This window comes from Orbicella franksi, chromosome 6 (genome assembly GCF_964199315.1).
Source record: "Orbicella franksi chromosome 6, jaOrbFran1.1, whole genome shotgun sequence".
NCBI classification, from domain to species: domain Eukaryota; kingdom Metazoa; phylum Cnidaria; class Anthozoa; order Scleractinia; family Merulinidae; genus Orbicella; species Orbicella franksi.
The window spans coordinates 19469046-19495352 of record NC_138150.1 but is presented as its reverse complement, the minus strand read 5'-3'; the positions used below and the strand labels follow the sequence as shown (position 1 = coordinate 19495352).

The following is a 26307-nucleotide window of genomic DNA, read 5'->3' as shown; positions in this document are numbered from 1 at the left end:
ACAACCTGCACGAATATTTTTTGCTTGACGCCGGCTGGCACAAAAGTTAGCGAGTTTTGATCCATTACTCGTGACATGTTCTAGTCGTTCTCTTCTAATCGGAAAATGTGGTTGAGTTTGGGGTTATAAAAAAGCTGCTTATCTAACTGTTTTATTATTATAATTATCATCATCATCATCATCATTATTATTATTGTTATTATTATTATTTTTACATAATGGTCATTTGCACGTGTACCGGAGCTATGTTTTTATGTTCTTTATGTTTAAGTAGTATCATTAAATTCTCATCCTCGGATAATGCTCTTTACCCCTCTCAGTTTGTGATTGGTTAACAGAATCTCGGTTATCAGCCATCATAGCTGTGCTTGACCGGATTAAGAAAATGAATGCAGCCACCTGTGTAGGAAGTCTACGTAGGACGACACCCTCTTTTTTAAGAAATGAAAAATTTGCAGCGATCAAGGCAGGCTCACTTTCTTGGCACTCCATTTACACTCCGCACCAAACTCCTCCTGCCGGATCGCTCGTTCTTCGTCGCTCGCGCGTGGGACTCAAAGGTGAACCTGTTCGCAAGCTAAACTCGTACATATCGTGTAACCATATCCTGTTTAGGGCAGGTTCTGACCCTGGTTAGGACAGAGGCGAGTAAAATTGTATACCCTGTTTAGGACAGCGAGGCCAAAAAACCATACCCTGTTCTGCGGCACGTCCCCGCGTAGGCCAAACAAGGGAGTACCCCCCCTTTTTTTCCCCGGATTACAGTTTAGAGACAAACCGACAGACAAGCAACCTTTTTTTTAAGCACGATTAAAATTAAAGCTCAGTTTAGTTAGCTTGTAGGGTCGTGCAGAAATATAATAAAATTACATTAAACCTCGTACAAAGAATATACATGATAGATACAGTTCATAGCAACAAGGTCAAATGGTTACCGGTCATCTCGCCACCAACGAACTCGCCAAGCGAAGTCACCTCGCCACCAAGCGAAGTTTCCTCGCCACCAGTAATCTAATAAGGCAGTGGATAAAAGAACGAGGAATAATCTCCATATACGACTGGATCTGGTTGGGGGCAAACTCGATCAAGTTGAGTCGATGTGGGGGCGAACTCGCCATGGGACGAAAACGGTAGCTACCCAGTTCATCTACAATTCGTGGAGCTTTTGAGCGTTAAAGATTTAAGATCGTCGATGACAGTGATGAAACAATGTTTTAAGTAGCTTATTTTGACACCCTATGTTGTCTTAATATTGGTTTCAGATCAGTATTTCATCATAAACCAACATATCTAATGCGACAACAGCAGACTTCTCTTTGGGTATCACGGTTCAAATCATTCACCAATCTCTTGGTGTCATATGAGTAAAGAACTCCCACACTGAGAGGCTGTTGTCAGTTTTAAAACAAGCGAAATCATCTGCAACATGTGCGTCAGATAAACTAATGAGACAGTGAGGGACAAAACACACGAAGATACGAAGTACAGACAATATTACACACGACGAAACATCGAACCAGACAACAAGTACAACAGGTCACATAAAATGCAAAGAAAAACAAACTAACAAACTTACGTTGCATTGATAACATAAAACAAAAACTTAAAAGACAAACAAACTACTACCAATACTGGAAAACTTGACAAAACTGTTAAAAAACAAAAAACAAAAAGCTTACAACAATACGAAAGACGGCACTACACTACATCGACGCCATATTTGACTGGTAAGAGAGAAGTCTGGTAACTGGTTACAAGGCTCCTTGCGCTCAATGAACGCCTGGTTGATTTCTACTTCCCAGGCGTCAAACCACCATCTTGTTACTTTGTTATTTATCATTTATGCAAGCTGAGAGAGTCTTTTCCTTTGACGACAAGTCCAATGGAGACAGAATAGAAGTACGGATACCGGAGGTATAGATAAGTATTTTGTTTGAGGTCTACCGTTCACGCGTTGCACTCGGAAAAAGTCGGGTCCTGTCAGCAAGTTGCATGATCAGTGTTATTACGCTTATATTTATGCAGCTGTTATATGACCTTGTATGCATGCCACCATCATAGTAGCATATAGCATCTGCATGAAATAACACTGATGTTTGCTGACAGGACCCCAATATCACTACAGTGAAACCTGTATTGAGCAGACACCCTTGGGACAGCAATAATAGTTAATTATTAACCCTTTTGTGCTCATAGTACAAAAATCCTGGCTATGCCCCTGTATTTACAAAGATGACCAATAAGTTGAATTAGGGTTTAATGAGAAACAACTCCAGCTTAGTTGTCAGAGCGGAACTCAAACCCGCGACCTCCGGATTTAAAGTCCAGCACCCTAACCACTTGGCGACACTGCCTCCCTACTTAAGTGTAGCACAAGCCTTATTTGCTTGAAATTGATTGTCTACAGTGAATTCATTGTAAGTACTTTGACAGGTTTGTAGACCATGTTATTTGTCACATTCAAACCTCACCGTGTACGATGAAGTACTCCCATTTATAAAATTAGCTATGTCAATAATTTTGTTTTAGATCGTTGACCCTCAATATGGAATGTTCACATGGCCAGCAGCCCCTGTTCTTGCACAGTTTATATGGCATAACAGAGAACACATAAAAGGAAAACAAGTCATTGAGGTCTGTGCTAATGACGTTCTCTTCACTGCCTCAGTAATAGTCTAAGACAGAGTAGTCATTCATGGGCTTTATTGTATAAGAAGTGTAATGTTGTCACATGTGCGAGCTCCAAGAGGAGAGGGAGTGCGGAAAGGAGTTATTCCCAAGTTGAACCTAAACACAGGGTATTTAATACAGAGATTCCAACCCCTTTTGAAGGAAAATAGGGAGACTCTTTTAGCGCTGAAGGCGCCAGCCTCTAGGGGGGTCTGGGGGCATGCCCCCCCCCCCCCCCGGGAAATTTTGCAAATTTAGGTTTTCTCAAATGCCTTTTCCTGCATTTTGACATCATTTCTGAGTTACTCTATAAGGTCTTTAGTGTATTCTTATCACAGACATCTTTGGGCTGTTCTTTACTGTTGTTAATCCATCTTTTTTGAGCTGCTAAATGGAGTAAGACTGCCGGCCTGATGAGTCTGCACAACACTCGGTGAGAGACTGGGGGGATAATATGAGAAGAAAGTGTAATACATTGCAAAAAATTCTCAAGATTAGCAATTTTTCCCCTTGTTTTCACAATTTTATGATAAATCGGGAGAATTTGATATGAATCGGGAGAGCAGGAGGCAACACATCAAATCGGGAGTCTCCTGATCAAATTTGTGAGTTAGCTGTGACTAATCCAGAGGTGCCCAAAACTGCAGTGTTTGTTTTTCAGCTCTGCCTCCCCTCCTTGCCCCCCTTGCAATTCTCTGTATATCTGAAACTGGTTATAGCTTAACTCTGACTATTAAAGACTGATCATAATACAATGCATCATACATTTTAAATATTTAATTTTTCTCATCTAGCTTTGACTTTCATACAATAGGGAGGAAATTGGAATGTTTACCAAATTTATGACACTGATTTGCTGGAGCTGTACCCTGCAAGCAATGGTTTCCCCTGCAACAAAGGAGAGAGAAACCACTCTTGTTCAAAGAAAGAGAAACCAACTGCTCACAGGGTACTGCAGCTGTCTTTGTTTTGTCAATTTTTGAGGTCTAGAAGCAGCAACGTCATCCAAAATTGACCATCTCCCAGATTTGGCTTCCCAATGACAATTTAAAAATATTAAAATGTTTGATGTCACTGACTAAAAAAAGGTTGATTTGGACGTTTTGGTTAAAATACTGTAACAGTTAAAATACTATTTTAGCCAATCCCTGGTGGAACTCTTGCCCATTTACTTCTTGACACCGTTTTTAATGGAAGCATAATATTTTATGCTGCAGAATGCTACTGACAGTATTTTAACCAAAACATCCAAATCAACCATTTTTTAGTCAGTGACAACAAACGTTTTAATATTTTTATAATGTCTGACTACAATTACAGTATTTTTAAATAAAAATTTTATTGTCTCATAGATTGGTGCAGGAACAGCACTTCCTGGATTGGTTGCTTCGCTGTGTGGTGCACATGTTACTCTTACAGATAAGGAGGAATACCCTAAGTGCTTGGAAAATTGTAGGCAAAGCTGCCGTGCAAATGGTCATGACTTTGTCAAAGTTGTGGGAATCACTTGGGGACAGTTCACGCCAAATCTATTCAAGCTTAATAAGGCTGACATAATTCTTGGTTCAGATTGCTTCTATGACACCAAAGGTAATTTCACCACAAGTTTGTACGTGACCAGAAATGGTATGTAATGAGAAATTCTGCAAGCTCTACCACGTATTTGCCCAAATGTCCAATGACAAAAAGAACCTTTCTAGAGATCTTTACTGGAATGTCAGATTTAGGAAATAATGATCAATACAGGTAGGGTGTAATTTCAACTAACATTTTGATCAGAGAATCATCTGATCAAGCAAGCGTATTTGTCTTTTAAAGGCTAATATAATTATTTCTCCTGTTAAATTTCATGCTCATAGTTACTATTAGGTCCCCCATGATACAGTAATAGGCCATTTGGGAGTTACCTTGAGCCTCTGTTTCAGAATGAGTCCTTGAGCAAAAACTTTCACATGGAAATAATTTTGATTTGCATGAAAGTGACAAGTAGGCAGAACTCATTTTCATATGAATGGTTTTGTACAAAGACTTGTTTTGACACAGAGGCAATAGACAACTCAGAAATGGCCCGTTGATAATAATATCTTATTGACTGTGATACAGATTTTGATGACATTCTTGCTACTGTCTCTTTTCTGATGGAGAAAAATCTGTGGGCAAAATTCTGGACAACCTATCAGGAAAGGAGGTACTGTGCATGCATATCAAAAGTCAAACAGCCATTGTAAACTAGTGCATAGAGATTTTGGTTGGCCTAATGGTTGGTTCATTAGACTTAAAGAATTGACTTGTTCAGTTTGGGTGCTGGCTAGGGTCATTGTGTCATGTTTTGGGGCAAGACATGTTATTATCTTCACCCAGGTGTGTAACTGGGCACTAGTCAGCTACATTAGGGCAGTCTGAAATTTGAATTTGATAGCTTTTTATACATATCTTTCTTTGTAGTTCTAGTCGCTCCATTGAGGATCTGCTCCAAAAATGGGGGCTCAAAGCTGTCCAAATCCCTTTGGAAGATTTCAATGCTGATCATGGCAATATTGGAGGCTCCAATATCTCTGATTTACACACCATACAAATGCTGCAGATAACAAGTCAATGAGCTCAGGAGAACTTGAGGACTTCACAAGTGGATAACAAGGCATAGCTCCTCAGACACATTTTATGACAAGAATCTCAAATAAGGATGTAGCTGGAGCTGGTTTTAATCCAGGAACAAAGATTCACCAGTAAAGAGTTACCAAGGGATTTGAGGCTGTTGAGTGCAGACTTCATACAGTTGGTGATCACATTTAGAGAAGCCCAAAACTATGATTCTGGTCTTAAGATGTCATTGCTTAACATGAGAATGAGAAAATTGCAACTCTGATTTTAAGTTAATGTAGGCTAAGCCACCCACAATGGAAGTACAGCCAATTGACTTCTGTGTGCTGCTGTTGATTCACTTGGTTACCAGTCGACAAATACCACTCCTGATAACTCCTGTTGTACTTGTATGACATACAAGACTCTTAGAAGTCTTAGAAAGGTCATCTGTATTTCTTTAGTTATGCCATAAAAGCAATGCAACATGTACTGTCTTGTTGGTCTATTATTTACCTGCAGCCCTGTTAAAGTGTTTTGTAGCAGCAGGCAAGATAACAGAAGTAGTAGGGCTGGCAGCGCATTTAGACAGTGCTTTTATATGGTAATGCGGTTTCTTTAGAACTGTTTAGACTGTTTCTTTATAATTCAGGAAAATGTGGATCTTCCTCATTGCCACCTTTGTTGCAAAAATCCAAATGGCCTCTGAAAGTGGATGTTATCACCAGTGAACATGAACACATTAGGTGATGCAAGCTGCTCTTGAAAATCAATAACTCCAAGAATAACGTAACAAGGAATTCATGCAACATTTTTTGATGTTCCTTCTGAGTTAACTGGCAAGATGGGTTTCTTGTAAACTCTTATGTGTATTGCTGAGTTAGTTCGCACTTTAGAACAACCTTCATGGTCCTGAAAATAAATGACAGAATTTTGTCAGGTGGACATTCAGATTGGCTAGCCTTTTGTTGAAATGTGATTAGCAAGAAGAGCTATAGGGCATTCATGCTTTCAACATACACTCTTCAACATGACTGTTCTTAAGCATACTGAATTAATTTTGCATTCAGTAGTCAAGGTCTAATTTCTCCATGGATATAGTATCAAATATATACACTAAGAGGCAGACAGATGAGGAGATTGAAGATGATCATCAGCTGTGCAATATCTTTCTCCAACTCCAAATTCTTAGAACTAACACTGAGAGAAAGATATGGTAGTCAGTTGGGAGAATCAATGTAACACTTCAACCTGAACAATTCCACCAGTCAGGGGAGCAGTGTATTTCCTCTGGATCCCATTGCTATTGAGTTGCTACACAATTGAAGCCTCAGTTAACATTTTTTGTCACAATTTTCTTGCTCTCCATGAGTTCTTGTAGCTCAGTGGATAGAGCACCCGCCCAGTGTTCGGGAGGTCATGGGTTCAATTCCTGTCAGGGATTTTTTCTTTGTCCCACGCTCATGTCATGTTCATCAATTCACCTTTCACATTTCATTACCTAGCTTAAAATTCACCATCTTTATTCACTTGTCGTTACAAAAATAGTTTTGTAAAGATAGACGTTAAAAGCTAATGGAATCCGTCTGATTATTCCTTGCTCAAAAATACTTATAATACTATAGTACCCCATTCCCTCTGTGAGATGCGCACCCAGGAAATCATGTTAGTTGTATGCAAAGATGTCATGTGCATGATGAATACGACTACCATGATTCCCTGCATAAATGCCTCATAGGGGGGATGGCTCATTAACAAAAAAAAAATGTAGTTCATATAAATAGCATTTAGCTCTGCAATGTTATCAGTAAAAAACCAAATAAGGATTATAATTATTTCAACAGTTTGGTTCCTTTCAACCAAGACTTACATCATCCTCAGGCTCAAAGTCATCAACTAGTTTAACACTGGAAGTAGTTGTTGATAACTGCCAAGCAAAACATTTGCTATTAGTAGATTTCTAAAAGCAAGAGACTGTCATACAAATGAATTAATAAGCTAATGTTATACATCCCTATCCCCTCAGCTCTGAATACCTTATTATTCAGATCTGAAACAAAGGAAACCATAAGTGTGACAGATTTTTGCAGTGTTTTTTTTTTTTAATTTCTTTGTTTACTCCTTACCCTTTAAGTTTTTATTTACAAGACGTTTATCAAACATTCAAGTACTCATAACGAACACCTCAAACACCTGTGAGATTTCTGACATTTGAGCAGGAAAGTTCGAAAGTAAAAATCTTTTGGAGATCCATCCAATGGCCTGAAGGATATAGAACTCTTTAGCTTAAACTGCAGATGTCTCTATCGCTCAGGAATGACACAAACTAGCTCAAACAAACCTTTCTGTGCCAGCGAAAATTGTATAGTTTTTGATGCATTTCTTCCTGTCACTCGCTAAGATCACAAACACTGTCAAAATGAAGTGTCCAGCCCTTGAGCTCACAAGAGAAAGAATGTATTTTTGTATTGAATGAGACTCATTTTGGAATGTTTTTTCTCCCTGTTGAAGTTTTTATTAATAGTTGTAAGATGATAAGTTTTCCACTGAAAAGTGAAAAGGAACTGATCCATTTCAATGTGCACTTTATGCCCACCTCAGGAGGAGGTGAAAGAGGCAGCATGGCTGAGTGGTAAGCTGTTGGGGTGCAGGGCTTGAAATCTGGAGGTCACAGGTGCAAGTCCCATTCTGACCACTACCTGGTGTTGTTCTTGGTAGTCCCGAGTTCAATTCAACTCCTTGGCTATGTTTGTAAATAACCAACTGGTCTGCCTCCTGCCTGCCTGCCTGCCTGCCAGTCTGCCTGCCTCCCTGCCTCCTGGGTCATCATTTTTTTGGTCACATTATTTCTTTCATTGTTTCTAGCCATTGGCCCTGAAAAGCCCCTTTGGGGGAGTGGTCAATTAAGATATTTTTAGTTTATTTACCTCAACAGTTCCTTGTCCTCTTTGTTCAAGCTGCAATGCCAGATTGATTGCACGGTTAATGGCAGCACCCAAGCCATGTATCCTTACCTCTTGCTCACTGAAACAAAAGCACAAAAAGAAAATTACCTCAAGCTTTACACCTGTACATGCACATGAATGTAACCTATTACACTTACATGTAAGCCTCAAGCTTTATTCCTGTACATGCATGTGAACGTAAACTATTACATGTAAGCTTAAATTATTATACAGTGTAAGCTTACATGTGTAAGTTTACATTAACTTATATATAAAAGCTAACATATGAATAGGCACCAGTTGTATACAAAACCTGGGCTAGGCTATGGTCTGGGCCATGGCCCACCCTGTGGTCTACCCTATGGCCCACCCCAAATTATAAAGAAAATAATAACTACTTACACTCACAGGGATCAAGCATTGTAAGTTTGAGCAATAGCCGCCATTTTTTAAAATTAAACTCATCCCCAGGGTGTCCTCCAGGTGATTGGCGGTTTAATGTTTAATTAGGCACTTGGGCCCAACAAATGATGCCATCTTGGACTAGGGGCGCAGAGACCCCTGGGAGAAAGGCTGGCAACAACGATGGCCGATCTTGTGGGGAAAATCGAGGTAAGCAATCTGATACAAATGGTGGACAGGCCAAACACGACTCCTATTGGTCAAGATAGAGCTAGCCAGTGGCATAATGTACTTTTCGATCCTTATTTGTTTGAAGCTCGACCTCGTTATTTTGTGTTTCTTTGACGGCATTTTTTCTAGATTTCTAGGCACTCGATGGCTAATCTGCAGTGTGGAGCTATTTTGATATAAACACACCCCTTCTGAGGGTGTATTTTTTGGCTTTATGCTCCTTGACGTTAGTTGAGTGCTGTATGTCTCGCACGATGTAGAACGGGGCCTGTCCATAAAAGAGTTTGACTGGCCTACACGACTCCTACAGTTTGTGAAATTTGTACATTTGCTGTACTCTCTTAGGTCTCTCGACCTTTTTGTTGTGTTTATGAAGGGCACTTCATGTTGTGTTATAAGGAGGATTTTTAAGTAGAGTTGAGCCGTTAAACCGTGCTATGGCAAACTTTTTGAGGTCAACCCCTAACGAGGTCGAGCTTCAAACAAATAAGAATCAAAAAGTACATTACACCATTGGCTAGTTCTATCTTGACCAATAGGAGTTGTGTTTGGCCTGTCAACCATTTGTATCAGATTGCTTACCTCAATTTTCCCCACAAGATTAGCCATCGTTGTTGCCAGCCTTTCTTCCAGGGGTCTCTGCGCCCCTAGTCCAAGATGGCATCATGTATTGGGCCCAAGCGCCTAATTAAACATTAAACCGCCAATCACCTGGAGGACACCCTGGGGTAAAATCACAAAATTTGGGGTGGGCCATAGGGTAGGGCATAGGGTAGGGCACAGGGTGGACCATGGCCCTGGCCCTGGCCTAGCCCAGGTTTTGTACACACCCATAGGCACCAGCGAGCCACAATTGCAAGTTGCACGACCCCATAAGCGGTCATAAGCTACTGGCGCGGGTTGTTTGAAAGGTGGATAACGCCATCCACTGGATAAATCACTATCCAGCGGATAGCGTGGCTTGGTTTGTTAACACTTATCCATTGGACAGCGATTCATCTCTGAGCTTTAATTTTAATGGTGCTAAATAAAGGTTGTCTGTCTGTCTGCCTGCTTGTCTGTCTATATATGTCTATGAATAATTTTGAACTGTGTGAATAAATTGAATAGAGAACTTTTGAATGTATATGTTTGGTCTTTTCATAAATAAAGTAGCCTTGAGTTGTCTGGAAACCAGCTTAATATTGGCTAAAAATCACAAACCTTGAATCAAGTAACTTCTGGCATCGTTCAAGTTGAGCCGCAAAGTCAGTCTTCCTATTCACGTAAATGTCATTTCGACGTTTTGGCCCTTTCTGAGGGGGTCTCCTTTTACCCACATCTACATAAATTTACACAAAGCAAGCATTTACGCCTTTGAAGCCAAGAAAATCTGATAAAATATCAGAATTTTATACTTACTTCCACGATAACCGTCCGCCATTTTGGTCCATGGGGTAAGCCGCTGCGCATTGAAAAGCAGGCGCATGTCCATGAAAAACGACTGCGCATGCTCATTCGCGCGCGCCGAGAAACTGGGAAAGACAACATAAAACCATAGCAACGTATACGTAAAATGGCGGCATTTTTGAAAAATTTAAGAGCGCTGAGAGTTTTCGCTTGGGCTAAGGTGTAAGTAAAAAGGTTAAGCTTGAAACTTTCCTTTAAGACCGGTCGATATTAGTTCTAAAACATCTCCTGAACACCACACTTCCATCCTTGAACACTCATCGAAATTTTGCCGCGAAGTCGGAGTTCGTGCCGCGAAAATGCGGCTCGTGTTGCAGATTATGTTAATGAGTTTGACGTTCACGGAAACTTCCGGTGAGCGGACCTGTTGGTACCACAGAAAAACCAGAAAAGGTGAGGAATGCAAAGGGAAAATGCGGAGGTTCAATGCTGCAATAGCAAGGTATGTCGGTGGCACTACAAACAGCTGGGCATGTACTCGACACTGGACCAGAATAAACCGCGAAGCACATGGTTTTTGTGCATGTCCACTTCCTGTGCACTCAACTGATATTTCAGCCAACATACCAGCGAGGTTTTATGAAATGTTTGACCGCATCGGACGCACTACGAGTGGTTACCGTCCTGGTGTGCGATGGTGTTCCAGTTGTAGGAAAAATGCAGACCAATTGTTTAAAGATGAACAAGATTACAGCCCTCTTCGAAAGGTATGGTTACTGGGAGGTTACAATAAGAACGCCCTTTAAAATGAGTGGCACATATTTCCGAGTTTCTTGTGACATGCAAATGTAAAACCGGTACAAATAAGTTCCTTTTGATGATTTCAGAGAAAAAGTACTGATGTGACATTCCATCACACCTCACCCATGCCAAAACAGGTACTTCTCATAATTTTGTATCATATTTGATGCCAGCTATGTAAAATCAGTTCGAAATAACAAACCTCTCGTTGCATTCCTCCTAGAAGTCACCGGAGGAAATGGATTTGTTGCTCAGAAAGGAGACAAAAAAGTGCTGCACCTTGCAAACACAGCTTCATGTGGCAACACAACAGCTCGCAGAGATAAAAGGTGTTTTTACTGTTTTGAAGCTGCTTGAATTAAAATTTAGCATCATAACAAAAACTCTATACTTCTCACAAAAATATTTTAATTCTTGTCATGGTTGATTTTTCTACATGTATTACAGAGTCAACAATTGAAAAGAAGTTGGAAGCATTTCAAAAGGCCCTGTACAGACATCAAATAACCACCCCAGACCAGAAAATTTACAATCCAGAGGCAATGAAACAGTTTACAGACAAAAATAGCCCTGGACTCTTTGAGGACATCCTTAATTGTTTAAGTGGAAGAAAAAGCTTGTCCAACAGAAGGAGAGAGATGCAAGAGCAGAGAGTGGTGTCCCTTCTCCACATAATGGCCTATTTTAGGTAACAAACTTTAAATGAAGTGAGCTACCTGTAAGAAAATTGTTTTTCATTCATTGTTCATAGAGGTTGTAACAATGGAAGCAAATTACTTTTACCTACATAACAGGTCACAAAAAACATCTGCACTGCAAAAGGACAGTGGCTTATACGCAGCTAGTTGTGGCATGTCCTTGCAAGGCCTATCTGCTGGTCAGATTTTAGGATACAGCACCACGCCTAGGAATGTGCAGCAGTTAAAAGCAGACCTTGCTAAAGATCATGCCAACTACATATCACAACAGTTGCAGAGAGTAAATGAGGTCAGTCTGCAAATAAATAAGCAATTCTAATCAACAAATGGCTTCATGCACACCACCAAAAAATATTATTGAAAAAAAAAGCCATTTTGGCTAATTAATTTTCTTTCTTGTCTTTGTCTGGAATAATATATTAAAATTAATAGAGCAGTTTTCAATTGAGTGTGGAAAGTAATCAGACAATGTTAATTTGGTTTTGGTTTCGCGTTTACTACGGTTTGAAATCAACTGACTACAGTAATGTAGTCTAATAATAATAGACTACATTACTGAAGTCAGCCACTGTCAAACCATCGTTTGGCTCTGATTTAAGTCACTCAATTGAAAACCACTCTATTAACTACTTAATTATGGCTTTTACACTCTGTCTTTCCCATCAGCTGACATGCTTCATGTCTTAATGGTTGATGACTTCCACAACATTCACTCATTTCATACACCAGCACAACTTGCTAGGACAAATGTGGTACACATGGCATCCTGTATAGCAGATGTGCATCCCACAGTCAGTGCAGTACCCTGCCCATCATCATCCTTACACAGACAAGTAGTGATCAATGTAAATGGCCAACAGAAGACCTGCCTTGGCAGAATACATGTCCCATCTGTCCTGGAAATACTAACAAATGACTTAATGAATATGCAAAACCAGTTTTTGGACCAGCTACCACAAAATATGTAAAGCATTGACCCAGGGAGACTACAGGCAGCACTGCGAGAACTAAGGCTAGTATAATTTATGTTTATAAACAGCAGCCTGTTTGTGAATATAAAGTGACCTGTTATAAATATCAAAAGAGTGAATATCACCAGCGTTCAGCAATTTTAATAAACCAAAAATTATTGGAAATCGGCATTTCAAGAATAACAATAGTTATAGAAATGCCAGCAACAATAACATTTTTATTTGTTATTCAGGGTGTACTCAGATCCAACGACGCAAGACCTCGAGACACTGGAGACATGTATGTTGATTGATGAGTTCGAACAAGATCTAAAAAGCATGGACAACTACAAAACAACCCTAGAACGTGTACTTAATAAATACCCTGAACTTCAGCTGTATAGCAAGAAGTATGTTCTGCCACTGCCAGCTGATTGGCCAGGATGGTACTATCCCAAAAAGCTAATAGCAAGTGGATGGAATCCCAGCATTGGAATAATACCAGAGCAAGGGCCATTTCATGTGTGCCTCAATGCCTGTGAAGAAGTTGTTTCAAATTTCAAATTTTTTTTTGATAAACTGTTTTCAAGTGTCTTTGGAGGCACTTTGGCATCTAAACCAAACCCTTTAAGAAGTCATTATGTGTGACTGCTGCATTAGTGGGTTGGCAACTTGTATGAGCAAAAGTTCTGGAAAAGTTTGCAAACTGCAAGCAACATGAATTTGTGACAATTTTGCACTTACTTGAACATGTTGTGCCTCTCATCTTTTAGCAGTACAATATTTTCAGAAGTGGCAATCTAAAGCTATATGAGATGGTCATGGCACAGTTGGCAATTATTTTCATCTGCTGGAGAAGGAAGCATTGTAACAAATCAACCTTGTCATTTTTGAGTGACTGTGCATATCAGTGTAAATATCTTCCAGCATACTGGTCTAAAAAGGCCAGTATTCTCAAGTTGATAACTGAAAAAAGGTAGAAGTCTGGCATTCTGTTCTAAGAAGAAACACTGAAAAGTTTGAAGATGCAAAAAGCATTGAAGATACTGCTAAATCACTAGCATCATCAGGGTTTCTTAGCGATTTGTCCAGTCCTTTGTTCCACAGTAACACCGTGGTCAGCAGAGTGAATCCAACTTGTGGCTTGTTGCAGGGAAAAGTGCAGAATTTCTTCTTGATCTGTTCAAGAACATTTCACAGAACTGCCACAAATCATAACAGGTAACAATCCTGAAAATAAAAAAAAGTCATAAAATTAATAAATACAGAAGTCTAAACCATTTATTATACCATCATAAAACAATACGAGAATTTGATGATGCAAGAAAAATTGAAAAACACAAGCTGCAAGAAAGCATTTTCCACATATCTAAAGTATTGTCAAATTCCCGAGGTGTGTTAAGACAGTTTAAGTAAAACGCGTGGTTTAGGCTTCTTTATATGATTCTTAGATATGTAGGATAAGGATATGCAGACATAGATATAAAATGTACCAAACAATAGAATGAATATTAAAATAAACAAACATAATTAATGAATACTGATAACATCTCTGACTTAAAAAATGGAAAAAAAAAAATTACCAAAATTACTAACACCATGTTTTCCTTATAATAAATGTACATGTACTACTGACATGTACATAATTTAATTTTTCAACATTTTTGATATTTGACTCAGTTTGAACGCCCAGTTGCAAATAATGGAAGACCAAAAGGGAAGCCACAGTACCATCTCCCAACGTTTGAAACCGCAGTAGACACCAAGTGTTTTCCACTAAGTTATAATCTCGATGATGTAGAGCCAGGCCAACAACCTCACCCAGATATTTATTGTGATTTTCCAACTTGCACAAGAGAAACAGAAGCAGTGCCTGTACTTTTATTGCACTTTTGTTTAGCAAAATGTTCTTTTCAGAAAATGTTCAAATTCCTCTGCTCAACAGTCCACTGAGCCAGACATGGGTGTACCAGCTAATTGTGCAAGGGATTTTAGTGGGTAACAGCATCTATGACTCAGTGACAGAAAACATTCCTCAAACATTTGGTGTTTTACAAGTTCTACAGTCATCCACTGTATTAAACAGTGTAATTGGTGGCACCACTGTAGGACCTGAAATGCCTGTTAGCATTATCCCTGAAGCAAGTCCCGCAGCTAATTTACCTTTTCACTGGAGAACTGCTTTAACGCACGGCAAAACAACATCTATTTTTATTTTAAATTCCAATACTGTCGTCTTCATTCCAACCACACAAGGTGTTTTCCTCTTAGACAGCCACTTACATGGGAACAGTGGAGCCCATGTAGCTTTTGCAGAATGGCAGTACTCCTTCGAATTACTTTCTTGGTTCAAGCAAGTCAACAATTTTCAGTTCACTCTTGGTACAGTCACTAATGTTAGGTTTCACTAACACCTCACTAAACTTTTCCCAGCTTTTTAGCATTTTTAGCATATATTTTCCTAGCTTCCTAAATTCCACCATTTAAACTACTTTTAACCCATTAACTCCTGAAGCTTTTTGTCAAAAAAGCATTTTTTGGACATTTTGGACATTTTCAGGCTGGATATGAGCCAAATTAGCTGCAATCTACTCAAATAGCAGTTGCAACAGGACAGCATGCCTTTCTTTCCCCCAGCATCGCGTTTTACGACATTTTGGCCAGGGCATACGCAGAAATCAAAGAGAAAGTGTGGTTTACATCGTTTTTATTTTATTCATTTTTTTTCTTACTAAATTGACGGGGAGATAAATAAGGAAAGGCATCTGTAGAAATGTACACCAAACTGAATTTGAACTCCGACTACTGTCTCCAGAAAGTAAGCCTTTATAGACTCGTTATTAGCAAAATATAAGCTTAAATCAGCAAAGTCAAGGTCAGCCCATGAGAGCAGATATTTTTTTACCTTTCCAAATTCTCTGTTCAATTTCACAAGTAAGAATACTCAGCGTTCCATTAATTTTTCTGTCATATCTCCAGGAATGTTGAGTGGCAGGGTAAATACATAAATATTTCAACATGAAGAAGGGAATCATTTACTTTACAGTTTGTTCCCGTGAGGTCCAAAAGCATGCAACGAGTGCTCAAGTACAAATGTAAGCTGATGTGCTCAAATGCGAGCTTACGTGGCAGGTTTATCCTTGCGGGTCGGTTACATCTATATATAATTATTTGTAAAGAGCAAACACATTTGAATAGATGTATTGACAACAAGGGAGTTGAAATTTACACTTTTTTAACCTGTAAGTGGTATCCAAAATAAACTTAACAAGCGTAAAGCGGTCACTACTCACCATGGCGCTGCGACCGATGTCTGCTAGAATTTGCTGTGTGTAGACCGTCAATATAGCCAGAAATATGTTCAGGATATCAGGAACATCTGCTTGACTGAAATGACATTGAAAGTTCCATCTTCTCCATTTTTCTCGGATGATACTAGTCCAAAAAATTAACATCGAATGGCGCCAAAACTTTGCATTGATCAAACGATCGAAAATTCCACCACTCGTCGACTCACCCGCCAAAACCCTACGCATGCGCAGTCGTTTTTCAGCTCTGTCCTTTTGGACTCCATCTTGAATTGTGTGGAAGGTATGTAGAATTACGAAAGAAAATCCTTGTATATCTCAGGCATCCTTCACAATTTTCTTTAATTAATTATCACATATGAACGATATTATATACTTTCAGTGAGTTATGTTTGAAAATCTTTGTTTTTTATGTCGTTAGTAAATTTAGTAACGAAGTCTTTCTGTCATGCCCTAGGTACCTCTGATCTTTCCATCACATTCATTCCACAATGGTAAGCTGTTGTGTTTAAAGTTGAAATGTTTTGTCTTTAACCTTTCTTGGTTCAAATTTAGCTTAGAAACTCGATGGATCGAGTTCACTCGAGTAGTTATTGAAGATCAAACAATTTTTTGAAATCAATCCACGTTTTATCTTGTTGCAGCCTAAGCAGATTCACGAAATCAAAGATTTTCTCCTTACCGCTCGAAGGAAGGATGCCAAATGTAAGTGATGATCTTCTTGCTCACGTACTAATAAGAAAGGGCTGCTGTTTTTAGTCTAGCATTTTAAAATATTTGCAGCATATTGCTCACTCTAGATATATATACAAAGCTGTGAAGGTTAGCTACAAGCCAAAGTGTTTGGAAACTTAACGTTTATCTGGTCATGGATATCAAAATTGCAAAATTTGTTCACTGTGGCTAGAAGTCCGGCAGCCGAACAGCATTCAGCATTTTGAAAATGCTCCCTGTCTGTCAGTCAGGAAATTGTCCATTTACAACTAAGTATTTATTTCTTTACCAATACAATTGTTGAGAGCTGACAATAAACAGACTAACTGGTGCGCAATTCATGCAGCAGGCTAGGCTAACCATAGCAATTTTTGGGCTAAACAAGGTGTTTTTTCAGGCCAGTTGGACACAGAGTATTCTTTAGATGAAGTGTAATAATCCTTGTCCAGTTAGCCCTTAAAGCACTGTGGTTACCCTTAAATGTAGACAGGTTAGCTTAGAATGTGTGCTTAGTCCTCAATAATTGAGGTAAAAGGAAAATAAAGTTTCAGACTGCCAGACACCAAGTATTTTCAAAATGCTGTCTGGCTGCTGGACACGTATATAGACACAGGGAAATTTGTTTGGGTCTGTTTGTATGTTACTTGGAAACATAGAAGTTTTCAGGGTTGTGTTCTATTCAAGCACTGAACAGGTGTTTGCCTGTTTGTCTCTACACTCCAAATATGTCGGCTGCAACCATGAAATCTTCCAGTAAAAGACACAACTAGCTACACTTCAAAACTTTTTTTGGTTAAGGTTTTTCTTTATTCCATTCCAGCTAAAGAAATTTTCCAAATTTAATGGTACAGAATTCAGACTAGGTCCCATTGTGTCACTTAATGTGTTACTGTATATCCAGTGTTATTGATAGCAAAATGTTATGGGTCATGTTTAATTTGCTGTATTATTTCGCTGACTTTAATTACATTAGATCAAAATCACTGCGATAACAAATTGCAACCTTACTATTTGTTATAGCTGTTAAGATAAAGAAGATCAAAGACACAGTGAAGTTCAAGGTGCGATGCAGTCGTTACCTTTACACCCTTGTCATCCAGGACAAAGAAAAAGCCGACAAACTGAAGCAGTCTTTGCCTCCAGGTAACTTTATTTTGTTATGTTATTAGGTATTCTTTACAAAGTTTGGAGAAGTTCCACAGGTCCGTAAGCCTGGTCAGTAACCCAGTCCTGAGCTTTCAAAATCAGAATAATGGGTTGGTATGGATTGATCAACTCACAACTTGATTTAAGGAACAGTTCCAGACATGGTCAGCATGTGATAGAGTTGACTTGCTATTACCTTCCTTAGGTTTTTGAAATTTTAAAGCTGAAAGAATTGTCTTGGGTTATCATGGCCCCTGATTGATTTATCTTGATATCAGTTTTTTTTGGCAACTTTCTGATAGGTCGGATTTGATTTTCCCCTTCTGAATTTCAAAAAAGCATTTTTACCCAATGGTTGTCCACTGAAAGTTTACTTGAGCTGTCCAGTCCTAAATCTGGTTGTGGTCACTGTGCTGTTTTGAGCAAGACACAAAATGGCATTGCAAAAGTGAGAAATAATTCTCAATGTCTATCATATGTGGGGATTGAGGGAACCTATTGAAGATTGTGTAACAGATTGTGGGTACAATCAATGTGGTACAAAATTTGAATTGGTGGATTGTGGATGATGTCCCAATTTCATTGACCAATAAAATTAATTTTCTTTAGTCACTGAGAATTTGTGATTCATTTTATTAATAACTATTGTTATTGGTAATTGATAACAGTGGGCACAATGCATTTTGGAGGTTAAAGTTTTGAAATAGAAAATACATAAAATGTGAGATCTACGTTCTAAAGATAAGAGTGGTGTCCAAAGCTAGTGCCAAATCCTGAAAATTCTGGGTATCTTGTTTGTTTTTGCATGAATTGAAGTCAAACTGGTTCCTTTTTTTGTTGTTTTTTTACAGGTTTGGCTGTCAAGGAGTTGAAGTAGAATGTTACTCCATGAACTGAAATAAAATGTATATAATCTGCTTGTTTGAGTTTTCATTGATTCATTTTCTAAGTGAATCCTCTGGGATTTGATGTGATCATATTAAATTTCTTGTGAAAACATTTAATTTAACTTGAGTCTTCAACTGATCTCAAAGGGGAAACAAAACAGTTATTTTCAACCAACTTTCCTTACTCCATGACAGGATAGTTATCCCAGGCAAAGCATTGAGAGCTTTTTGAACTCCAATGCAAACATAGTAAAGCTACGGTAGCCTGGGTTGCAGGGGTAAACGGGGAAGGGGTTACAGTTGGAAGGCCAAAAAATGCGAGGTATAAGTTCTCCTCCATCTGCACTTTGCCTGCCCCTTCCTAGTGAAATGCAGGTTACGCTGAGGAGTTGAACTCAGGACTGTAGGTATTGAATGATGGAATTGGGCCGGAGTTCAAATCCATGACTATAAACCACTTGGCCATCTTTCCTACACAAAAGTAAATGGTCATGACTTAAAAAATGTAGAAGTGATACAATTTCAGACTTCATATGTTTTCCAGTTCAAGTTACTGCCAGTTAAAATCATGAATTTTAGGACAAAACAAATGCTCTTCAGACTGATGGTCACAAATAGTTGCCATGATGGTTGTTAAATTCTAATGCAAATAGCAGATTTGCACGTTGTCATCATTTGACTACAACTAACAGAATTCCTTTAGTTTTTTCTTTATTATCTAAAAATTGAATTCCCAGTGGTGTGTAAATATCAATTTCCCTAATAAGCATAAGAAACCGAAAAGGTGAAGGATTTTGGTAGTTGTAGTCAAATGACACCATCATCCAAGTTGCCTATTACCAGTAGCTTTGCAGTGTGTTGGGAAAACATTGGAAAGAAGAAAGTCTTGGAATAGTATTGGCTCATCTTGAGTATCTGCTCCAAAGTCATATTTGACAGGTGCCATTCCAGAAAATTATTCAGACCCCCAAGGAAGGTCACTGGAAATTTCTAGGTGGAGCAAGGTCTCCAAGCCCCACAAGGAGCTATTTCAAGAGAAATGGTGGTGTTTCGTTTCCGGAATGATTAGCCTGTTTGGGGATTTGGTGAGAGCTGCATTTTAAAACAAGCTGCATATGAAGGCCACGGGGATTATTACTTGCATAACACTCCTTTCACAGGGTTGTTTTTGAATAACTGAGCAAGCATCTCGACAATTATTCCTTCTTTTAGCATGAGGCAACTGTTAAAGTGGTGTGCTGTGCATGACTACTAAACAGTTACCAAAAATGATAAGAGACCAGTCACCAGTTCCGAGAATTTAACTTGCTGGCAAAACCCCCTACAGAGATTGCTTGCCCAATAATTTATAATGGCAATGCAAATGTGGCAGCTATAACAATAAGGCCTAATGACATCACTGCTGTGCATGTAAAGCAATGAAAGCAACCAGACCATAGTTTTCAGCAATTTATTATTTAATTTTGTAGAGTACTGCTACTGAAAAGGAATAAGTGCATCAAATTATTATAATTATCTTTCAAATTACAATACTGTGGTTCATACAGTAAGGAAGTCGTCATGAAAGACAATAAAAATGTTATTAACAGTCATACATACAAAAAGTAATACATCAGTTGCAAGCACAAAATAATTACATAGAAAAATTAAGCACAATTTTTTCTAAGTTTGGCTTAGACCTTATCATGTGGTATTTGTGGTATACAGGATATGCCCATAATTATCAGGCTAGGTACACGTACATGCTGATGTTTAGCATAGTTTTAGTTTCAGACATGGTGTCTCAATACTTTCAAAAACAAAATATTTACAGGTGGCAGAATAAGTATGGTATCTACAATTTTAAATTCATAATTTTCCTGCTTCAATTAGTCTCAAATATAATCATTACTCAAGCTGAATTGAGGGGAATTAAGCTTCAAATTCACTGCAACCTTGAAAATATAGCTACCTAGATACCACATTTGAACATTGATGTATTTGGTGTGTAAGAGGTATCCTTTACAAAGGATTACATCCATGCATGCATGTAAATATACAACAAAGGGAATATTTAGAATTGATTCATACTACAGTACCAGCTGTGAAACTAAGTGCACATTGCAATTTTTTCTATCAATATTATTTACAATGATAATTATCAGAGAACCATTGTCCTACATCAAAATAACTCCCTTATTACTCTTTAGACCAAAAGAAAGGTCTACTCACAAGAAGAAGGTCTACTCACAATTGGATTGATTTTGCTGATAGACTCCCATTATTTTGAGAAATTTGCCCATGGTCAGGGCTACAAATACTCCTTATCTTGTATCCATGGAGTACATGTTGTAATGCAATATTATTATCTTATTTACAACTACACATCTAACTATATCTTAAAATTTACACAGTTCTCTTAGTAAAGTTACCACAGAAATCTATTAACTGCTCACTCTTGATATTCTATTTTCTTAATCACCGAAGCAGGAGTGGACAAACTTTAAATATAAAAAGTTCCGAAGCAATTGTAAAAACTATACAAAATATGTAAAGAAAGAATGAAGGTCCAACATTAGTGCCTTGTGGAAGCTTGTATGGTTTGCCACCAATTTCAGGCATTTGAAATCCCATTGGGAATGTCAGGGCAGCCAGGCAGAACACAATCACTGAAAGGAAAAAGATTGTTGCTAAAATGAAATAGATTGTTATGAGAATAAAAGGCAAAAGCTAAAATTATCTAGAAAAGGCCACAAGGGCAGTAACTTGTAGTTTGTACATTTACTAAGTTATCCCATTACCAGACTGAACAGAATGATATATATACTCATCAAAGTAGGGATAGAATCTGCACAATGGCTCAGGATTGGTGCTAATTCAGCAGACAGGTTACAACACTGTAAACACTGAGGCCTTCCAAGAGGGTGGCCATGTCGTCATGTCACATCCTTCCATGTACTGATGTCACCTAACCAGTGGAAGCTGTCATTGTCGGTTTTCTGCATGAAGCTATATGTCGCTGTCACTACAAGGTTGATGTTTTTAGAGTTCATTCAGTGGAAAAGCACACAGGTTTCTGACATTTACAGACTTAACAAGAGAATACAATTTCTGAATATAGGAAAAAAGTCCAAAGGAGACAGTGTCACTGTCTTTTTCTAGTGCTTCTTGGCTCACTGTGGAATTTTAGTGGCAAATTTGATTTGCTTGTTGTTGATTAGACATTCCTGTGTCGCTGGTTTTCAGGGTAGTGTTGCTTGTCGCTTTTACCACTTGGAAGGCCTCAACTCTTAGTTGATCGTCAACTTGAAGTTGATAAAGGCAAGATAACAGAAATTATAGCAAATTTGCAAAAGCTCACTTTTTAAGTGACAGCCCTGGCTTCCTTCATCTGACCAAACTGAATGATTAATAAATTGTGAGTTATGGGTGTGTGTTTATATGGTGTATAGAGTTAGGTACTTAACACTATATATTAAAGGAAGCAGTAATGGAGAATACAAAGGTGTTCTTATTCCTGATATCATTTTTGCTTTGATGAAAGGAGAAAGCTTTAAATGGAAGGATCTGAATTGATGTCTATCTAACTATGCTAGCATAGTAACTCTGAAAATGTCTACTAAATGAATAAGGGAAAGAAGTTTTTGCAAGGAAAAAATGGCCTCAAGAAACATGGAAAAAAGTGAAGATGTTTTCTATAATATCATGGTGTGCTCAGACTTGGATAGGCTATAACTTACTTCCAATAAAAACAATCCACTTGGCTGCATCAACAATGGATGGTTTCCAAGGTGATACCAGTAATAAAAAGCATGTGAGAGTTAAAGCCACCACACCCAGAATCATGAACATGAGTGTGGCCAGCCATTCTCGAGGCAAGTCAGGAGTAACACAAACTTCTGGCTGACCATCTGACTTCTGACACATGACGGTAAGACCAAGTCGAACAGACCCTAGTAAAGACAGGACACAAGGATCAAAATTTATAACTACCACACTATTAGAAATACCTAACTTGATGGTTGGTTGTCCCAGGCTTTGTGAGTGAATTTTAAGTGGGAGACACAGAGTTTATAGTTAGCTCACCGGACTCTAAAATTGCCCAGTAAGGGTTAGAGCCCTGTGTGGATTCATGTTATGCTGTATCATCAATGGTTGGTCGTCGCTTTGTGAATGGCTGTTCTGCAGAAAGCCTTGTTGTAAATTAGCGATTCCCTGGGGTCCCCCTCCTAGTAGGAGTTTTGCACGCATGCGCAGTAAGACCTGTTGTTCGACCATGAGGTTGCGAGTTGTTGGCCATGTTGAAAAGTGTACACGTTTATCTCCTCGGAAATTAAAATGTTGTATGTTCTAAAGACTGAACTTTTTTCCTGACCGTTGAACCTGGGACATACGGAACAATGGCTTTTAATGAATCACTTTCTAAGATGACTTCCAGTCTGTACTACACACTCTAGAGAGTTTTGTTTGTGCTTTTTTGTTTTGTTTCATGTAAGACATCACAAAATGTAAACATTTTGCTACTATTTACATGAAGTAAATTTTAAATTTTCATTTTGGATGTGAAGTGGTCGAAGCTATACATGTATGCTTCATTCTTTCTTATATCACTTGATGAAACAACTTCACAGCTGCAAAAATCAATGAAGCTGTTGGAAAAAGAATTGAAAGACCTCAGAGATAAGGTATGTGGTTTGTAGCGTATAACATCAATAATTTGCATTCCATCGAGCGAGACATAATGTTTTTAAACATTAAGGTGCTGAGACTGTGCAGTACCAATTAGAAATCATCTTTAAGAGTGAATGACTTTTAAGAGGAAGGAACAGTTAATAGCCTGCTGGATGCTAAGATTGCCCAATAAGGGTTAGAGCCCTGCTTGGATTCATGGTATGGTGTGTTCTTATTAAAAGTATTTGACTCAATGGTTAGTCATCCCTTTTTGAATAATGTGTAAGTTAAAGACACATCTAGTTGATAGCCTGCTGGATGCCAAGATTGCCCAGAAAGGGTTAGAGCCCTGCTTGGGCTCATGATACAGTCAAACCTCGATTATCCGTACCTCGATTATTGGGATTTCTTGATTATCCGGACTTTTTCTCTAGTCCCAATTTTGTCATGAATATTTATAAGTGATGATCAAGATCCGTAGCAATATTCTTTTTAAAATTAATAGCATTAAAAAGTGCAGTTGGGGTACAGTTCTACCTTACATGGGCTACATAGGTATATACGCCACCAAAGGGTATGGTTTTCCAGCCATTAATAATTGGTCAGAAATAGGGTATCGATTGTGGCCATTTTGGTCTCAAACGGAGTATGGTTTTTGCACTGTAGTGTTGAATTGGGTATCTTTTTTAGATGAAGCTATCCAACCTAATAAAAGCATATTAACGGTCTGAACTTAGTAGGTCAGGTCCTAAATAAGGTATCAAATTTTTGGTCAGGTCATAAAATAGGGTAGGGAAAATTGTAGATTTTGGTCTTTAATAGGATAAGGGTTTTGGGAAGCAGCTGCACACCCCCACTCAATTTTTCTCGGAGTACTTCCCCAGAGTGAATCTTTCCTCGAGGTGTACATTAAATGGATATTGCCAAATTAATGCTGGTAACGAGCAACCCTACAAAAAAGTGGCATCCTAATTAAAGGGGGAGCAGAAATATTATACACACTCCTGGGCCGAGTTGTTCAAAGCCCGATTAAGCTAACCTAGGATTAGCCAGAATTTTGATTTCATTTTTGTACATTTTTGGTGAGGTTTTCTGTTTATGTTGTTTGCCCTTCTCTTCTGAGCTTTTCAAACTACAGAAAACATAAGCAGTGAAAAACATTTCTGTAGAAGAAAAATTGTTACTTTGGTTTACTTTTAATCCCGGATTAGCGTTAACCAGGTTTCGAACAACCCGGCCCTGGTGGCTAAATACTGATGAAACCTCAGTTAAACAAGGAGGGGGAGGTCACTCATAGAAACGAGTGCTGTTTTATCAAATCTTTGTTGAAACACACTTAAAGTTTCTTTTTTATTCCCATCAAAAAGTATCATGGAGTCTTGATTTTAAACCATCTAGGGAATGGAAATTTGCATCTAATTAGGACTTAAACAGTCAATGAAATTAATATTTGATGACAACTGATGTCAATCAATATCACTCGATATCAATCAATCTCAATTAATCACTTGATATTGATAATCAATGTGCAATCATACGCAAGATATTGTTTTGATTAAATCTATATATTTGTCATCAGCGATCGAATTTCATTATCAGTCTACCATAATGATTAATCGATCAGTTGAACAACACAGCTTGTCTTTGATTAACAATATTGTGGAGGCTGGTTTTCCCTGGCGCATAAACATAAGCTGACATACACATACACAGTAAGTTGTTGATAATTAACAACTTTTGTTAGCAAAATTTCCTAAAGGAAAGGCTTTACTCAGCAGCACTGTATGGTCAGTTGATGATTCCAAGACCACTTTTAAGTTATTATTGATTGGCCATTAATTAGCTGATACCAATCAATGCTAATAACCTATTGTATGGCCAGCTTGCTAGGCAGGCAAGATGACCCAAATCCAGCACTGTGATTGGCTGCCCAAGCCCACCTGGGATTACGCACTGTCCCCCAAGAAAAAATTTGTTCTTTATCCCATTTAATAAACCCATCATTGACCAAGCACCATCTCTATCCACAAACAAGCAAAGAAAGAACATGGCCAATATCCTGCCATCTTGACCTTGCACTTGGTCAATAACACATAAATCCATTGATTGACATTGATTGATCAATTTGTTTTCAGATGAACGATTTTCATCAATGTTCATTGATTTCAGGTCTTGTTCGAAGAATCGAGAACTTCGAAAAATCAAGGGTTTGGAATATCAGGATTGCACTGTATTATATGGGTACTCAAGAGTACTCGGAAAGTTGCCAAACGTGCACGGTCAGTTGCATAGCAATCTCAAGATGAAAACTGTTGGCGCCATGAGAAGAGGCTTGAAGGAAGCCTACAATTTCCCAGAATCAGTTTACCTCCTAGTAAGCTTTCAGTCATTAAAGTGAATGCTTGGTAAATTGTGAAATTAATCACAAATGAAAAGGGTACACACTTGTTTAAAATCTTACAACTTATCCAATTACTACATTAAACTTAGCTTATTCTGCCCATAAATGAGCTTAATTTTGAGCCAATAATTACACGTAGAAACTCACCAGCAAAGTCCATCACAACCCATTCTGGAGTTGCCAACGACGCTATGGCGAATACATCGGCCGCAAAACATAAAAATCCCCCAACAATTACAAATTTATCCATGCTGTCTGTATGTGCGCTATCGACACGAATATATCACTGTGTTTGCTGTCTCGTTTAGACAGACTGCGCAATGACGTAGGTAGAATCGACCCAAAATCAATCTGCTGGAATATCAAATGATTCAGACAAATTTCTCCGCATCACTAGGCCTTTCACAGTTGTTAAAAGATGTTCACTCTTTTATCCTTCGGGTGAAAATAGTCCCAAATGCGTGGATTTAAAACCGGAATATCGAAGCCAACATACGCTTCTCAAACATTCGTAGATGCTTCCGTTTAGCTTGGG

The 26307-nt window shown here is 38.5% G+C and overlaps 6 protein-coding genes across 8 annotated transcripts in view; 3 read left to right on the top strand and 3 right to left on the bottom strand.

Annotated features, from left to right (window-relative positions):
• The window catches only part of LOC145489206 (cyclic GMP-AMP synthase-like receptor), a 5677-nt gene extending 4057 nt beyond the window's left edge, over positions 1–1620 (bottom strand). Inside the window, exon 1 of the mRNA XM_081468141.1 lies at positions 1–1620. This exon is cut by the window's left edge and continues 4057 nt beyond it. The gene's annotated coding sequence lies outside the window, so the exon portion shown is untranslated.
• Positions 1621–1761: 141 nt separating this feature from the next.
• Positions 1762–5277, top strand: LOC145489208 (histone-arginine methyltransferase METTL23-like). 2 transcript variants are annotated; one of them, XM_081468142.1, is made up of 5 exons: positions 1762–1914; positions 2530–2634; positions 4023–4260; positions 4774–4858; positions 5116–5277. In XM_081468142.1, exons 1-5 carry the CDS (start codon positions 1843–1845, stop codon positions 5267–5269), a joined length of 654 nt encoding a protein of 217 aa, XP_081324268.1. In that variant the 5' UTR covers positions 1762–1842; the 3' UTR covers positions 5270–5277. The 2 variants fall into 2 exon arrangements, with proteins under 2 accessions (XP_081324268.1, XP_081324269.1); XM_081468143.1 differs by lacking the exon at positions 4774–4858.
• Positions 5278–6051: 774 nt separating this feature from the next.
• LOC145489209 (ribonuclease P protein subunit p20-like) lies at positions 6052–10256 on the bottom strand. The gene is made up of 5 exons (XM_081468144.1): positions 10230–10256; positions 10032–10149; positions 8178–8274; positions 7121–7177; positions 6052–6162 (listed from the first exon to the last, which is right to left on the bottom strand). Exons 1-5 carry the CDS (start codon positions 10249–10251, stop codon positions 6052–6054), a joined length of 405 nt encoding a protein of 134 aa, XP_081324270.1. The 5' UTR covers positions 10252–10256.
• Positions 10257–10508: 252 nt separating this feature from the next.
• LOC145489205 (uncharacterized) lies at positions 10509–13196 on the top strand. 2 transcript variants are annotated; one of them, XM_081468140.1, is made up of 6 exons: positions 10509–11155; positions 11242–11347; positions 11466–11706; positions 11813–12005; positions 12383–12728; positions 12921–13196. In XM_081468140.1, exons 1-5 carry the CDS (start codon positions 11144–11146, stop codon positions 12401–12403), a joined length of 573 nt encoding a protein of 190 aa, XP_081324266.1. In that variant the 5' UTR covers positions 10509–11143; the 3' UTR covers positions 12404–12728; positions 12921–13196. The 2 variants fall into 2 exon arrangements, with proteins under 2 accessions (XP_081324266.1, XP_081324265.1); XM_081468139.1 differs by lacking the exons at positions 12383–12728; positions 12921–13196 and having other exon boundaries at positions 11813–12376.
• Positions 13197–16205: 3009 nt separating this feature from the next.
• Positions 16206–18833, top strand: LOC145489483 (large ribosomal subunit protein eL38). The gene is made up of 5 exons (XM_081468467.1): positions 16206–16257; positions 16432–16468; positions 16619–16679; positions 17709–17831; positions 18686–18833. Exons 2-5 carry the CDS (start codon positions 16466–16468, stop codon positions 18709–18711), a joined length of 213 nt encoding a protein of 70 aa, XP_081324593.1. The 5' UTR covers positions 16206–16257; positions 16432–16465; the 3' UTR covers positions 18712–18833.
• Positions 18834–18925: 92 nt separating this feature from the next.
• On the bottom strand, positions 18926–26276 carry LOC145489480 (modulator of smoothened protein-like). The gene is made up of 3 exons (XM_081468460.1): positions 25920–26276; positions 22441–22653; positions 18926–21369 (listed from the first exon to the last, which is right to left on the bottom strand). Exons 1-3 carry the CDS (start codon positions 26020–26022, stop codon positions 21179–21181), a joined length of 507 nt encoding a protein of 168 aa, XP_081324586.1. The 5' UTR covers positions 26023–26276; the 3' UTR covers positions 18926–21178.
• Positions 26277–26307: the final 31 nt, after the last annotated feature.

What these genes read in the sequence shown, in the direction of transcription:
- LOC145489480 (XM_081468460.1), bottom strand. Translation starts at nt 26,022, where the DNA reads ATGGATAAATTTGTAATTGTTGGGGGATTTTTATGTTTTGCGGCCGAT. An exon ending in GGTTGTGATGGACTTTGCTG is followed by an intron (nt 22,654 to 25,919) that starts GTGAGTTTCTAC and finishes TGTCTTTACTAG; the next exon opens with GGTCTGTTCGACTTGGTCTT. An exon ending in GTGGATTGTTTTTATTGGAA is followed by an intron (nt 21,370 to 22,440) that starts GTAAGTTATAGC and finishes TTTTCCTTTCAG; the next exon opens with TGATTGTGTTCTGCCTGGCT.
- LOC145489205 (XM_081468139.1), top strand. An exon ending in ACAGCTCGCAGAGATAAAAG is followed by an intron (nt 11,348 to 11,465) that starts GTGTTTTTACTG and finishes CATGTATTACAG; the next exon opens with AGTCAACAATTGAAAAGAAG. An exon ending in CACATAATGGCCTATTTTAG is followed by an intron (nt 11,707 to 11,812) that starts GTAACAAACTTT and finishes CCTACATAACAG; the next exon opens with GTCACAAAAAACATCTGCAC.
- LOC145489208 (XM_081468142.1), top strand. Translation starts at nt 1,843, where the DNA reads ATGCAAGCTGAGAGAGTCTTTTCCTTTGACGACAAGTCCAATGGAGAC. An exon ending in TTGCTTCTATGACACCAAAG is followed by an intron (nt 4,261 to 4,773) that starts GTAATTTCACCA and finishes ACTGTGATACAG; the next exon opens with ATTTTGATGACATTCTTGCT. An exon ending in ACAACCTATCAGGAAAGGAG is followed by an intron (nt 4,859 to 5,115) that starts GTACTGTGCATG and finishes CTTTCTTTGTAG; the next exon opens with TTCTAGTCGCTCCATTGAGG.
- LOC145489483 (XM_081468467.1), top strand. An exon ending in TCGAAGGAAGGATGCCAAAT is followed by an intron (nt 16,680 to 17,708) that starts GTAAGTGATGAT and finishes TATTTGTTATAG; the next exon opens with CTGTTAAGATAAAGAAGATC. An exon ending in GAAGCAGTCTTTGCCTCCAG is followed by an intron (nt 17,832 to 18,685) that starts GTAACTTTATTT and finishes GTTTTTTTACAG; the next exon opens with GTTTGGCTGTCAAGGAGTTG.
- LOC145489209 (XM_081468144.1), bottom strand. Translation starts at nt 10,251, where the DNA reads ATGGCGGACGGTTATCGTGGAA. An exon ending in GGCGGACGGTTATCGTGGAA is followed by an intron (nt 10,150 to 10,229) that starts GTAAGTATAAAA and finishes AAATTTATGTAG; the next exon opens with ATGTGGGTAAAAGGAGACCC. An exon ending in CAGAAGTTACTTGATTCAAG is followed by an intron (nt 8,275 to 10,031) that starts GTTTGTGATTTT and finishes CTTTTGTTTCAG; the next exon opens with TGAGCAAGAGGTAAGGATAC.